The 13,456-nt window shown below is 42.0% G+C and overlaps 1 protein-coding gene across 4 annotated transcripts in view; it reads right to left on the bottom strand.

Moving 5' to 3' along the window:
- The window catches only part of LOC117574869 (tyrosine-protein phosphatase 99A), a 113,599-nt gene that overhangs the window by 54,344 nt on the left and 45,799 nt on the right, over positions 1–13,456 (bottom strand). For all 4 annotated transcript variants that reach the window (XM_052008193.1, XM_052008194.1, XM_052008191.1 and 1 more), the window contains exons 6-8: positions 12,428–12,609; positions 10,460–10,647; positions 6,212–6,326 (exon numbers count right to left, since the gene is read on the bottom strand). In XM_052008193.1, coding sequence (XP_051864153.1) covers positions 6,212–6,326; positions 10,460–10,647; positions 12,428–12,609 — 485 coding nt within the window. The remainder of the gene's footprint in view (positions 1–6,211; positions 6,327–10,459; positions 10,648–12,427; positions 12,610–13,456) is intronic.

Genomic DNA, 13,456 nt, shown 5'->3' with positions numbered 1-13,456 from the left:
ACAAATTTTCTGCACTTTTGCCAAGCCAAAAAGGCGGCAGGCGGCAGGCGGCGAAACAGCAAAATACCCACAGGACCTAGACGACAAAACACACACTCAGAGAGTGTGAGCGAGAGAGAGAGTGAGAGATAAAAAGAGGTTTCAGGCTCGCTGGCATACGCACGAAAGGACAGAGAGACAGCCAAAGGACAACATCCACATACACACACTCATTCATTGAGGAGATGGATGCTAGACGAGGTGGCCTCAAAAGATTTCCTGTGCGTTGTTTGACGACGCCCGAAAACTCCAATCCTTTTGACTATGAACTTTACTTCTTTCGCATTTCATTTTTTCTGTTGCTCCCATTCTCATTGTTGCGCAACACACACACACACACACACATAGAACGAAAGTCAAAAGACAAGTTAAAGACTTTAAAATCCTGCGTCGATAAAGTGATTGAGAGTGTGTGTCGTAAGCCGGAGGGTAAATTTGTCAAAAAGTTCAATGGAGTCATTGTGAGCTACACATCGTCGAGACAGGTGGATGAGCTGCACCCACATTCGCATTCCCGCACGCAGGCAAACAACACAAAAAAAGCAAAAAAAATGGAGGCAGGGATTGCGCCAAATCAAATGAAACTGATCCTGGCATAGACACGTCGAGGAAGAGAAGAGTCTCGAAGATTATTCGAGTGAGAGAGTGAATAGGAAATGGAAGCGCGCAAATCAAAAGGAAATCTAAGCAGAGGCAAATGCCAGGCGCATTGCCAAAATGCGCAGACATGATATGAAATTATTTGTCAACGCCATTTTCAACAACTTTTCCAACATTTCATTTCGTTTTCATTTTTGGCATGCGCCACATTTTGGCTTGCGGTCACAAGAGTGGGGAGAAGAGGAGAGAGCCTTCTTACTTTTACATTTTGAATTTCGTGTTTCTATTTCCAGTTTCAGTTTCAGTTAAAGCTTGATTTTTATTTCGTTTTTTATGCGATGGAATTGCATGCCAAACGGCGCAGACATGCAATGACAGCCATCGAACTGGAGCGCAAAAGTTGTGATTGCTTTCAAATGTTTTATTAGCTTACTACTCTATATATAGGTATATGTATATGTGGGACAGACAAGAATAACAGCGCGACGGTTGCATTGCGGTTGGCTGCACAAATGTGTGCATAAGATATGCGGCAACAATATTATGGCAATAGTTGGGCGATCCGATAAGTCACGCCCACTCTCTATACAATTTCCATTTCCCCGTAGTTGTGTAAGTCAATATCTATTCTACCTGCATTTAATAACAAAGTAAATAAGATTAACTGGGGCTGAAACTACACAACGATGATGATACATATTAATTAAATTGTAAGCTAATCAGGCATTTACTTCGAATTGTTGCCACAATATTGTTAATTAACTAATTGATACTTTACGATTAAGTTCAATTAAAATGTATGCGTCTCGTCTCGTCTCACTGGAAATTCAATTAAAGTTCTGTTGAAATCAATACACCTGAGTCCGGTTAACTTTAGCTTGCCGTCCATTACTCTTTCACTCTCTCTCTCACCAATTTCCTTTTAGTTCTTCTGCGTTGCCTGCTAAAATTTTTGGTTGCCGCGCACATTAATTTCATCTGTTTACAGCTTTCTTCTTCAACTTTTTGTGTGTAAGTGGTTTATGCTGGGAATGAAATTCACCAGGTCAGCTGCTCTCTCTCTCTCTCTCTTGCTCTCTTTTTAGATCTTTAGCGATGGCGGCGGCTGCTTCAAACAAAACTGTGTGCAAACAGGAAATAACGGTAACGCTGCTTCATTTCCGCTTTTATTAAAACATACTTTTCGCGTTGTATCTCATCCGTTTCGCTGCTGCTCTGCTCTGCTTCTTTTCGTTAACTGCAACCATCTTTCTGTTTGCCAACCTCGTTGTCCTTGCGCCATGTTTTTGCCATTGCTGTTTTTCTTGTTCATGTTGTTGTTGTTGTTTTGTCACATCCGTTAGCCGCCCGCACTTTCTTAGTGGCAAAACTTGTTCGCTGCTCTCTGTTTGATGGTTTTCTATCTTTTCAGTCGCGAACGCTTTTTTTTGACTATTTTTTGGCGCAGCTTTTGCGGCTGGCGCTTTAAAAGCAGTCAGCGGATGTTTGGGGCCACCTTTTCTGGTCGGGGCATGCAAACAGCTTACACACAGCCTCCCGTGCTTAGCCGCAACTAGTTGAAAGTAGCCAAAGGTAATTAATTTTGTTGCTGCAAGTTTTATACGAGCAGGCAAAGGAGTTGCTAGCTAGAAGCTGCTGGTTTTGTGTGCCATCCTCAAGGCAAACAAGGCAGCTCGTGCCATTAAACCGCGAAACTCTCAGCTCAACTGAACTCTCAACTCAACTCCTCAGCTCCTAGCTCCGAGCTCCTCAGCTCACCTTAGTTTAGTTGAGTCAGGTGACGTTGCATTTGGCCGCGGGCCTTTGACAGTCGTTTTTTGGTGCAAATGGATTTCACCATTTACTTTCGTCCTCATTTAGAATGAGTGGCCGCAATTTTATACGTTTCCTTTTGCGCTTTGGTTTTTCATCAAACTCGTTTTACGAAATTCAGCGAATTACTTAAGCAGCTGCACAGTCGCTTTTCTACATTTTCCCCGCTGCACTTTGGCTGCATATGTCTATTAATTTTCACGCTCCCTCCCACAAAATGTTTTGGGGGCGTTGACAGCCTGATAAATGACTATGAACAATTTGACTTGCAGCTAAATGGAACAAAGCATCTAATGAAGCAGACGAAGCGATGACGCTGATTTTGTGAAGTTAAAGATGTTAAATTCAATTATTAAATAATTTCTTCTGAATTCATTCTCTGACGTATTTATAAATAAAAGATTCTTTGTTGTTTCTAAGCTGATTCGTGTGCTGGAGCTAATGTGTTTCCTGGAAGTACATTTGACAGATTATCTCAGCACAAAAGCAAAGTGTTTCTTTTTTAAAAATAAGCCAAGACATTGGGTCAACAACTGACGACACAACAACACTCTTCGAGCTTTTGTCTTCTGTGATGGACACCTATTCACCTGTTTTGTCTGGCCTTTCGAGGTGACCTCTCTGCTAAATCCTAAGGCCATATCGAAAAAGAAAATGTTACTGTCATTGCTTGGAAACATAACGCGTTAAAGTTAAAAGTTGTTGCAGGGCCACATCAAGTGCCACAAGAGTATGACAGGGCCAAAAGTAAAACTACACAAGTGAAATGAAAACGAAACGAAACGCAACGCAACGAGTCCAAAACCAAAACCCAACGAAACGAAGCGAAACAAAACGAAGTTATCTTGAGTCAAGACACATGGCTATTATTGCTGTCTCGCTGTCTACTGCTAGGATAAGTGTTTCATAGCACTGGATGGTGGGGTCGAGGGCAAGAGCCTGGTGCATGACAGGAGGCAGGCAGCCACAAAGCACATGCCAAAGGTCCAAATGAAATTCTAGAGTGCGTGCCGGCTAAAGTGCAAGGCGATCCAAAGCCGATCCAGAGCTAAAGACAGAGCGAGAGACGGGAATCACAGTCAAAGTCGGAAACAGAGACAGAGACAGAGCTATAGCTACAGCTAAAGCCAGAGATATAGCCATTGTCGGAGAGTGTGTCTTGGGTCAATGTCAAAAGTTAAAACGCAACAGTAGAAGGCAAGTGGCAAAATTTTAATCAAAGACAGCCTGGCCGGGGCCTGCTTGAAGTCAAAGTGCAGGCACAAGGACAGGATTTAACAGTCGGCAGAAAACACAGTAATAACAATAACACGAGGCAACAACTAAAGGAATATTGAATAAAGGCGAAACATGTGAGAAGCCTTAGAATTGCTTAGCAATTGCTTCAGCTCGTGTCCTTTTCTTTTCTTCTCTATTTTCTTTTTTTTTTTTGGCTAAGCTCGCGACGTTAGAGTTAAAGGTATTATCAGTTGCTTGGGTTTAAGTCCTTCACTCTAAGAAGGGATGCCGGCTGCAGCAGGGCTTCTCTCATAATGTTCACCACATGCGGCCACTGTTGCCGCATGCCGCATGCCACACAGCATGTAACCCAAAACGCAACAGACTGCCGCATACCAAAAAGAGTAAAGGAAGAAGAAGAGAGAGGGAGAGAGCGAGTACGAAACATTTGAAAATGAAATGAAATTCATTAAGTCTGATTTGAGTTTTGAGGGCCTTCTAACTGCTAATTAATCAAGACTGTCAAAGGCATTGCCTACATGTTGCCAAACTCATCATCAGCGCCACAGTCGCAGTCGTGTATCCGCTTGTGCCCTGCCCTGCTCTGCCCAAAACTCAACCCAACCCAGCAGCATCATCCACAGCGTCATCCTCTCATCTACAGCCGCATCCGCAGCTGTTTAAACTTGTCGACTAAGCTGCTGCAAATCCCTTGAAAGCCTTGCCTGTCTGCACCTGGCAGCCCAAAAAGCGTAGAATAAATGCGAGTTGAACAAAAAAAAAAAAAAAAAAAAAACAAGCAGCCAGCTGATGGAAAATAAAAATGAAATGAAATTACAAAATTATGCCAGATGCGAACATTGCGCAGAAGTTCGCAGAGAAGCAAAGGCAAAAGCAGCTCGTCCAAGTCAAAGGCGCTTATGAAAATGTGCCAAAGACCGAAGGCAAACAACAAATCTGACAAAGTACAAGTAAGAGTATGTATATCATCATCTAACCTGCCACATTGCAAAATATATGAGTATTTCATATTTCCTCACATAAATTCTTAACCTGCCTGCCTTATATTACATGACGCGCCTTTACTTGTATTCTTAATGAGAAATGCGTATTAAAAAGTTGCATTTGCTACCTTCTGTTTTGGTCGTCAAGGTTTTCTTTGTATTTGCCACAAAATCAGCTTGAACTGAGCGGATTTTACGCTGAATTATATGTTAATTATGCGCTAAGCTTTCAACTTTTCGAAAAGACTTCGCTCGCGCATCAAAGAGTTGGCCCCAGAAGTTACCCTAGAGTAAACAGCTTAGCCGAAGACTTTTGCCAAAAATTAAAGACACAGAAAACAGAAAAAAAGTAAGAAAAAGAAGAGAATTGTGCGATGGTTATTATTTACTTAAGCATTCCGCAAAGTAGAAGTTGAAGGCAGTGTGGCCGGCGACGGCAGTCTGAGGACTTCCGTTAATGGCGGCGTCTGTGCCTCAGACTGAAACGGCAAACGGCGAACGGAAGTCCACGTTAGACCGCGGCAAACAAAACAAAATACCGAATATTTCCTAGGAAATAGGAGATGAGCGCGGGGGGAAATGGAGATCGCAACGTGGCGCATAAAAGATATGCCTGAACAGTTCTTGCCTCGATTTGCTGCTGAATGTGCAGCATATGGCAAAAGTTTAAGTAAGCAATTTTTATTTATATTCCACACCAAAGCACATTTTGACTCCACTCTGTTTCTCTCTCCCTCTCTCTCTCTCTCTGTAGCTGGGGAAAATAGTATTTGTAGTGTGAGCCTTGGTTTGCTGTTGCAGCTGGTGAAACAGAAATATGAGAAATTGTACCATATTTTTGCTGCTGCTTCTGTTGGTTGGTCTAGCTCAACTTTTATTTGTTTGCTTCATTGCATGGCACAGACATTTTGCGGTCGAGCGAGTCAAAGCCTGAGCTCTTTTCTACATTTAAATTGAGAAATTGTGAAGAAGAAAAAACTGCACACAAAGCCGAATTTGTTTGTTGTGGCACTTCTCCTCTCTTTTTTTTCTAAGCAGTTGTTGTTTTGTTGAGTGTTGTTGCCTGAGTATTGACCAGAATATGATCAGAATGTGTATCTTGGTCAATTTCTGGTCACTTGGTATTCCAATAAGCAGTTGCACAGCAGCATAACAGCACAGCTGCACATCTGCACATTTTCCACATGTGCGAAATAGTTGCATTTCCCAGCATTTCTGAGCATCTCAAAACGATGCCACAGTCCATAAATGCAAAAGAGATAAATCAAATATCTGAGAATCAGCTTTGACTGTCCGTTCAAGTGGCCAAGTGGCCACTGACCACATACACTTCGACTTACACTTGTCGAACTTTTTCACTGACTTCTTTGAGCACAAGTTGCCAGCGATTGAAGTCAAATGTGGTAAAGTGTATTTGGAACTTGAACGTCTTAATAAACTAAATACCAGGTGTGATTTCGTGCTTGCAAATATGCTTTAAGCTTCTAAGTTTTGTCATCTTCAAATCGAACTAATCGTAATTTGTACTTTGTACTCACCTCCTTCATCGGTCATCACCAGTATCGTTGTTTCGGGACCGAGGCCCTCCGGATTGAACACCTGCACCGTTACCTTGTATTGAGTGTATGTTTGTAGGTTCTGTATCTCGTGGCTCTGGAAGAGAAGAAGAAAGAAGGAGGTGGAGAAAATGCAATGTGAGTGCTTAAGAATTCCATATAATACTTTATAATATTGAATGAGTAAACTTCGTGGCATGCGGCATTCTTGAGACTTCCTTTTTGCTGGCGTTTCTTGGAACGGAAATTGCGCATTGCATACTTTTGTGCGTTGTTGGCAAATAAGCACAAAAAAAAATGGCGGCTCTTAAAAATGTATTTGCTGCGGCAAAGTGCGCCGCCTCCCACACACACAAAAAGAGGAAATTGACTTGCACGGCCAGCAAGCACTGCTTGCTTAATTGTACCAACACATACACAAAAATAAATATGTATGGCATAGCGTCGTGTATAACATAGTATAAGTGGGTGTAAAAGCAATCACTGGAGATGCATCGAAGCCAGGAAAAAACTACTTAGGTGCTCGAGCAGAGACCATATCCTGTTTGGTGCGGCTTATTAAAATTTAACGAAAGGTCAGAAGGCAGTGCGAAACCATAAAACAAGCCGCTGGCTTTCACTACACACAGTGACACATAGACACACACACTCGCACACACACGTATGCTGAGGGTAAACCAAAAATGGCTGCTGCTACAGCAACAACACACAATTTATGTTGCATACATTAGAGCGTCGCTTTCAACCGCTTGCTTTGCCTTTTTGTTGTTTGTACTTTTGTTAGTGTTGTTGGTGTTGTTGTTGCTCGTCGGTTGTGACCACAAAGCGGTTGGTTCGCCAGTGCCTGGAACGGCTCAAAGCCTGTGCTTAGAAACGGATTGACTGCCATGCCAAAAGCTTAAGTGGCTGTTGGGCGCCAGAGTTGGCCAACGAGCGCTTTGATTTAACAAGCGACAACACACATATATATCTTTCTATGTGCCTGTGTGTGTGTGTGTGTGTGTGTGAATAGGCGAGGTTTTAGTTGCTCTGGCAACGCTAATGCCACTATATAATTTCATTTTATGTACTAGCCGGACGCGACGCGAGTGTGGCCAGTAAATGAGCCCCGAAATTTACAACTGCTGCCACTTTTATGGTCACCAAAATAAGTTTTGGCAATGCCCAAGGGCAAGCACAGTTAATTGATATACTGTAATTGATAGAGCCGAGAACCGAGACGAGATGGCTTAGCTGAAAGTATGATAAATTGCCTCACAAATGCCGCAAACACTTTCGATTCGGGTCTGATGGAAATCTCGCAATTAGCAGTGAGAGATTTGCAACTCCCTGAAACTGAAAGTGTAACCAAAAACTTATTCAAATGTATTCTTGGGCTGTCAGCGAACATGAGAAATGGAATGTGCCACAACAATTTAGGGACGAAACAATCAAACAAAATTTCGCAGTTAAAGTTTTTCGCACTAGACGCGCGACAAGCGTGTTTCACTTGGTTTCGGCTTTTGTGTTACATTTTAGCCACGTTAAGGAGCTGAGAAATTTATGCTTTACGGCGCAGAAATTTTAATTAGAAAATTGGCAAATTTAGCGCAGCTTCAGGGCTGTTTCACACGTGACAGCTCAATGTAGCCATAGAGTTGTAGTTGCTGCTGCTGTCCAACTAGGCGTGGTTAAGGGTTTGCAGGCGACGTTTGGGGTCACAGAATGGGGTCTCTGACAGTTAACGGTGCTTGGTGTGATATGGGAATAGTGAAACAGAGAGACAGAGAGAGAAAGCCATGCCCTCGAGTTGGCAGAGCGACTTAAAAAATGAAGTCGCACGTTTCTGCCTGCAAGGATAATATTTCAACATGCAACTGACATGCAAAAAGAATAGAGAAAAGCGTCAGCCAGCAGTTCAACCAGCTCAGCTCTCAGCTTTTTCTCTCCGCCTCGCTTTTTTTTTAAAGTATTTTTAGCCTGCGGGGCCAGCGTCTAGATAACTGCAAAATATGCACTCAAGCACAAAAGCGTGCCACGTTGCTATCAGCGGAACATGATGTCCCCTCCCGATCCCTTTTTCCCCTTTGCTAGTCCCGATCTGCGACACACTTCAAGCGGCATCGCATAGTTTTTTGGCATTTTAGGCAACTACGTCGCGTCGAGTGTCGTACGTGAGCATTATCGCTAATAATTTTTGCATATTTTAAGCCCCACTCCGTACTTACACCGCCCACAACACAAGCTGCAGCGTTCAACGTTGCCATAACCATGCATTGAAAATACTGCAAATTCCCAAAAATGCATTACATGCCCTGCATATTATTGCGCTAAATAGAATAAAATTCGAAGAGCAGAGCGGGTGCATCTTAAATTGCCACAGCACTTTAAACTATGCATTAAACATAATTTATGCATTTAATGTGTTTTTAATATTGGTCATAAAAATGTATGGCAACGTTAACTTGGCTTATTTTTTAATATAATTTTTTATTATACTCTCTATCTATAGGGTAGAATGGTGTTATAATATTGTGCCTGCATTAAATTTATCTAACAGGCAGAAGGAGGCATCACCGATCCTATTAACTCTATATATTTTATTCTTGATCAGATTGAAAAGCCAAAACGATAAAGCCAAGTCCGTCTCTCTGTCTGTCTGTCTGTCAGTATGAATACCTTGATCTCAGAGACTATATGAGATAGAAGTGATATTTAGACATCACTTGTTATATTTGCTCGAAGTTTGTTTCAAATTTTTGGCACGCCCAATTTCTACCCCGCAAATCGATACAAATCAAATAACAAGCGTAATTTTGAAATTTGCGATTTTTAGTACATATAATAACTATAGTCTGCATGATTCCTTAAAATTTGATTGCGATACGGTGTAAAATTGTATTTAAGAAATACTTTTGTTTGGGCTAAGAATATTAATTTTTCCGAGTCTTAGCAGCTTTGACTGACAATCTGGTATATTTTGCACCTTGGAATATTTTTAGTATTTTTGCATACCGCACTTTTTTGCTTTTATTCGAGTAGGGAGCATCGGGTATCTCACAGTTTAGCACGCTCGTCTTTAGCTTTCTTCCTTTTTATAAATAACCTTCTCTCCAATTCATTTGCATACGGACTCATACATAAATTACTCTTCAAACCAATCGAAAATAGGTATGCATTTGAAGTGGAAAACTATCTAATTGCCTGTCACTTGCATTCACGAAAAACCCTTTTTAAACAATTTAATTGGCTAGCTCAAATAAAAAGGCTGTAAATCGTAAAATCTGAATCTGTGTGTGTTTGACCCACGTTTCTAAGTCATTAGCTAATTTCAGTTTATGCCCTCGGGGGCTTACAATTTAAATAGTAAGGCAGAGAGACAGGTAGGCTGGCAGGATATCTAAGTTTCGAATCCCCTTGGCTATTAGGTGTTAGCTTGCTTTCGGGCCTAAGACATTGCTTTTAGCTCGAAATGTTTTTTAGGCATTAAAGGTATTCCCAGGTGGCATGTTTCTAAGCACGTGCCACATTTTGGGGCCAACCCGCATCGGTATCAATGCCCCATTCCCACACTTCATTAGTGGCGTCGCGTGTGTGTGTGTGTGTGACGGAGAGGCGAAGGCGATATCCGAAAGATATAGAAATACCACACACACACAGACACACACATGCAGTCGGTACTCGGTGATACTCCCCCAGAAAGCGTAAGCCTCGCTCTCAACTAATCGTTAACAAATTGCTTGTGATAGCGACCACTACAAGATATGGTAAATGAGCCCCTTGGCAGAAACGATACATGACAGGTTGGCTGGCTTTTTCGTGCCAGCCACATGTGTGGCTGATGGGCGCTGTGGGCGTGGCTGTGAGAAAAGCACCTTTTGGCAGCAGGTGTAAATTACTTTTTAATACGTCGCGACGCGTTCGCTGACGTGGCTCCTGCCACTCCCCCCAAAAAAAGAACCCGTCGAATGACAATATGGGAATATTTTAGCATACTTGAAGTCCAAGTCAGAAATGGTATTGTATGAGTTCGTTGCATGCATGGATGGCTAATGGACACCCAGACAGACAGACAGACAGAAAGATACTTCTCTGGCAGTGTCAGAGACTCTTCGCGAATATTTAAGGGAAATCAATAGGGTGCACGATTTGGTGGCGCCTGCTGGCGTTTTCAATACGGCAAAGTGTCAGAAATGTTGGAAATTCAATTATTGTGTGTGTATGTGTGTGTGTGTGTGCTGTTGCGCTTACCTCGACGGTATTGTCACGTATATAGATTTCCTTGGTATCGTTGGGACTGCGATCGCGTGGCCGATATGTAATGCGATAGCCAAGAAACTCGCCCAATATGGTATCCGGCGATGGTGGCTTCCATGAGATGTACACCGACGTGGAGGACGTATTGTGAGCTGTCGTTGGTATTGGTTTGCCCGTGGGCGCTGCAAGCAAAGAAAGTGATAGAAAGAGAGAGAGAGCGAGAGACAGAGATGAGTAGGTGCTTGAGCATAAAGTTTTTGGCTGCCAAAAACTTGGCGGAAACTCAAAAATTTCAAATTAAAAATGCCGCACAAAAAGTTAGGCTCTCACAGTACAGTTTTGGGTCGTCGTTGTCGTCGACGTCGACGTCAAGTCGTCGTTGCGTTGCGTTGCGTTGTCTGTGGCATTGTCAAGTTGTCACTGTCACGCAACATAAGTTGCAAGTGCCCCGCGCCTAAGCCGTGAGCTTGGGCGCTGCGACCTGCGAGCCGTGAGCCGTGAGCTCATGCGGCCATGAGATTTGCTCCCTGCTCGACTTCACTCTGTGTCGCATCAAGTTAAATGGTGCGTGTGCCTCACGCCGTCTGCTGGCCTGGCCTGGCCTGACGCTTTGGTCTGATGGGCAGGTGAGCGGACTGAATTGACGGCGACTTTTTGGGTGAAGTTGGATGGTGGGAAAGAGCTTGTCACTTGGCAACTAAAATTGCGCTTCGCTATAAATAAATTAAATGATATTTTCTTTTGACTTTGACATCGAATCAACCGAAAATTGAAAACTTCTACAGCACTTGCTGTATGTGTGTGTGTGTGGGCCTCTAATTTATGCAGGCGACAAGCTTAATTTATACAAATTGGCAAATGCCGCAGCTATGCGAGGCATTCCAGAGAGAGAAAGGGAGACATTAGCTCTTAACCCTAACCCGCAATATGTTCACTCTCTTAATGAGGTACGGGCCGCAGACTATTGACTAATTTGCAGCAGCCACATATACGTACATATGTGTGTCTAGTTGCAACCAATAGCTGTGCCACAGCTGCTCCACGCAGCATTCCAATATGCTGTGGCATAAATGGAATTTCACGCCAATTCGGCGTCCCTTAACGGGCGTCATTTCGAGTGTTTGCTCCTAAGACAAATGTGTTGCTAATAGCTTGTCGCTGTCGCCCTTGGATATATGGTCGCTGCCACAACTTCAACTCGAGGTGGAAGGTGGCAAGCAGCAAAAGAGACAGCAGAGGCGTGTTGCTGTTGCTGTTGCTGTTATGTGCCTCTTGGACTGTGTGATTAATGTACGCAATGCACACTTAAAGCCTATGGAAAACTTCTTTGACTTTTTGGGGTCAGCTTGCTCCAAAAATTATGCTGCGACTATTAATCATTGTCCATGGCAGCAGCGGCAACAACAGCAGGTGGAATGTCAATGCCACACGCATAAAGAACGATGCATTAACCACTGCAGGCAGCAATAGACAACAGCTCACTTTCAATATTTATCAATTTGTGGCATGTTAAGTTTTTGGTACACGGCTTTAACAGCTGAAATTGCTTCGCTCTACCGAGAGTACATCTCGTAAACAAGCCATTAAGTTGTAGTTTTTGATGTCTTTGCCATGCGGCAAATGTCGCACACAAGCGATGAAGTCAAGTCGAGTCGAGCCGAGTTAAACGTAAAAATAATTAAACGTATATATATGACTTGGGGCTTAAAGGCATGTATCGCTTTATGAGCCTCCCGCTTTTCATAGGCAGCACTTAAAAGGTAACTTCGCTGCTTCGCTCAGCCTTGAATCGTAGTTGGCATAAAATTCAAATGAAAATTTAATGCGATTGTAAAAAGTATCATGTCAGTCTGTCGGGCAATTAATGTGACTCACTGTCATAAAATAAGTTAAGTAGTATATGCGAGTGATATAGCAACTACGCGTGTCAGGATCAGATCTCTCGAATGCTCGAATGCTTACCTTCACGCAGCGTCACAATATAGTAGGACTCCTTGGAGGGCGGACTCACGCCCAGCTTGTTAACGGCCAGCAGGCGAAAGCTGTAGACGGTGAAGGGCGTCAGGCCGGTCACCTGATATGATGTTGCATTCGTTCTCGTATAGATGCGCGCCACTTGATCCCAAATGCCATCCTCGCCCTCGCTGCAAATGTAGAAAGAGAAATAATCAATGCAATAGATTGATAAATAAAAATAGAGAAATAAAGATAAAGCATGTAATAGAATATAAAATTATATCTATCAAAATGATCATTTATTTATCTCTTCTGTATTTAGTTTAGTTAGAAATTTGATTTATTTGCCCTTTATAAGTGGAGATTTATTAATGATTCCGAAATTGTTTCGTTCTCTTATCGACGCATTCTTATTGCAAGTATTGGATGGTGTATAAAGATTAATGGATAGTAAATAAAACACACCTTTACAAAAAGTACGAAATTAAGTTTCTAATTTAAAGTAGGAACTGCTCAAGTTAAGATGTGCATATTTTCTGCACAGCATTCAATTCTATTAAATTTTATTAATGTGCCCTTTTCATAATGTTTTTCTAGCGTAGTTCACCCACAAACTGCTCTTCACTGATAATTCTCTAATTTCTTGCTTTTCTTATCGAAACATTCATATTTTAAGTGTTGTGTGTTGTAAAGAGATTAATGCATAATAAACGAATCACAACTCTGCAATATGTTAAAAAAAGTATCAAATGAAGTTTATATTTTAAAATAGAGACTGACTTCATTAAGCAATCAAAATACGTATACTTAATTTTCTGCACAGCATTTACATCTGGTAAAATCCCCTCAATTATACATTTTCATTGAATTTTCATTCTAAAAACTTCGGCAAAAATATTTTAAAAGATTTTATTCCTTGCTGTCAGTGTGTATAAATTAATCACATCATTTATCCAGGATTTGGTATATTTATAGCATTCTTCTCAATTGCCACCTGAGAGTGCTAAGTTTCCTTTTTTTTTTTTTGGCATGCTT

Source organism: Drosophila albomicans, chromosome 2R (genome assembly GCF_009650485.2).
Source record: "Drosophila albomicans strain 15112-1751.03 chromosome 2R, ASM965048v2, whole genome shotgun sequence".
Lineage (NCBI taxonomy): Eukaryota > Metazoa > Arthropoda > Insecta > Diptera > Drosophilidae > Drosophila > Drosophila albomicans.
Note: the sequence above shows the minus strand (reverse complement) of the source record. Positions and strands in the feature narration are given on the sequence as shown.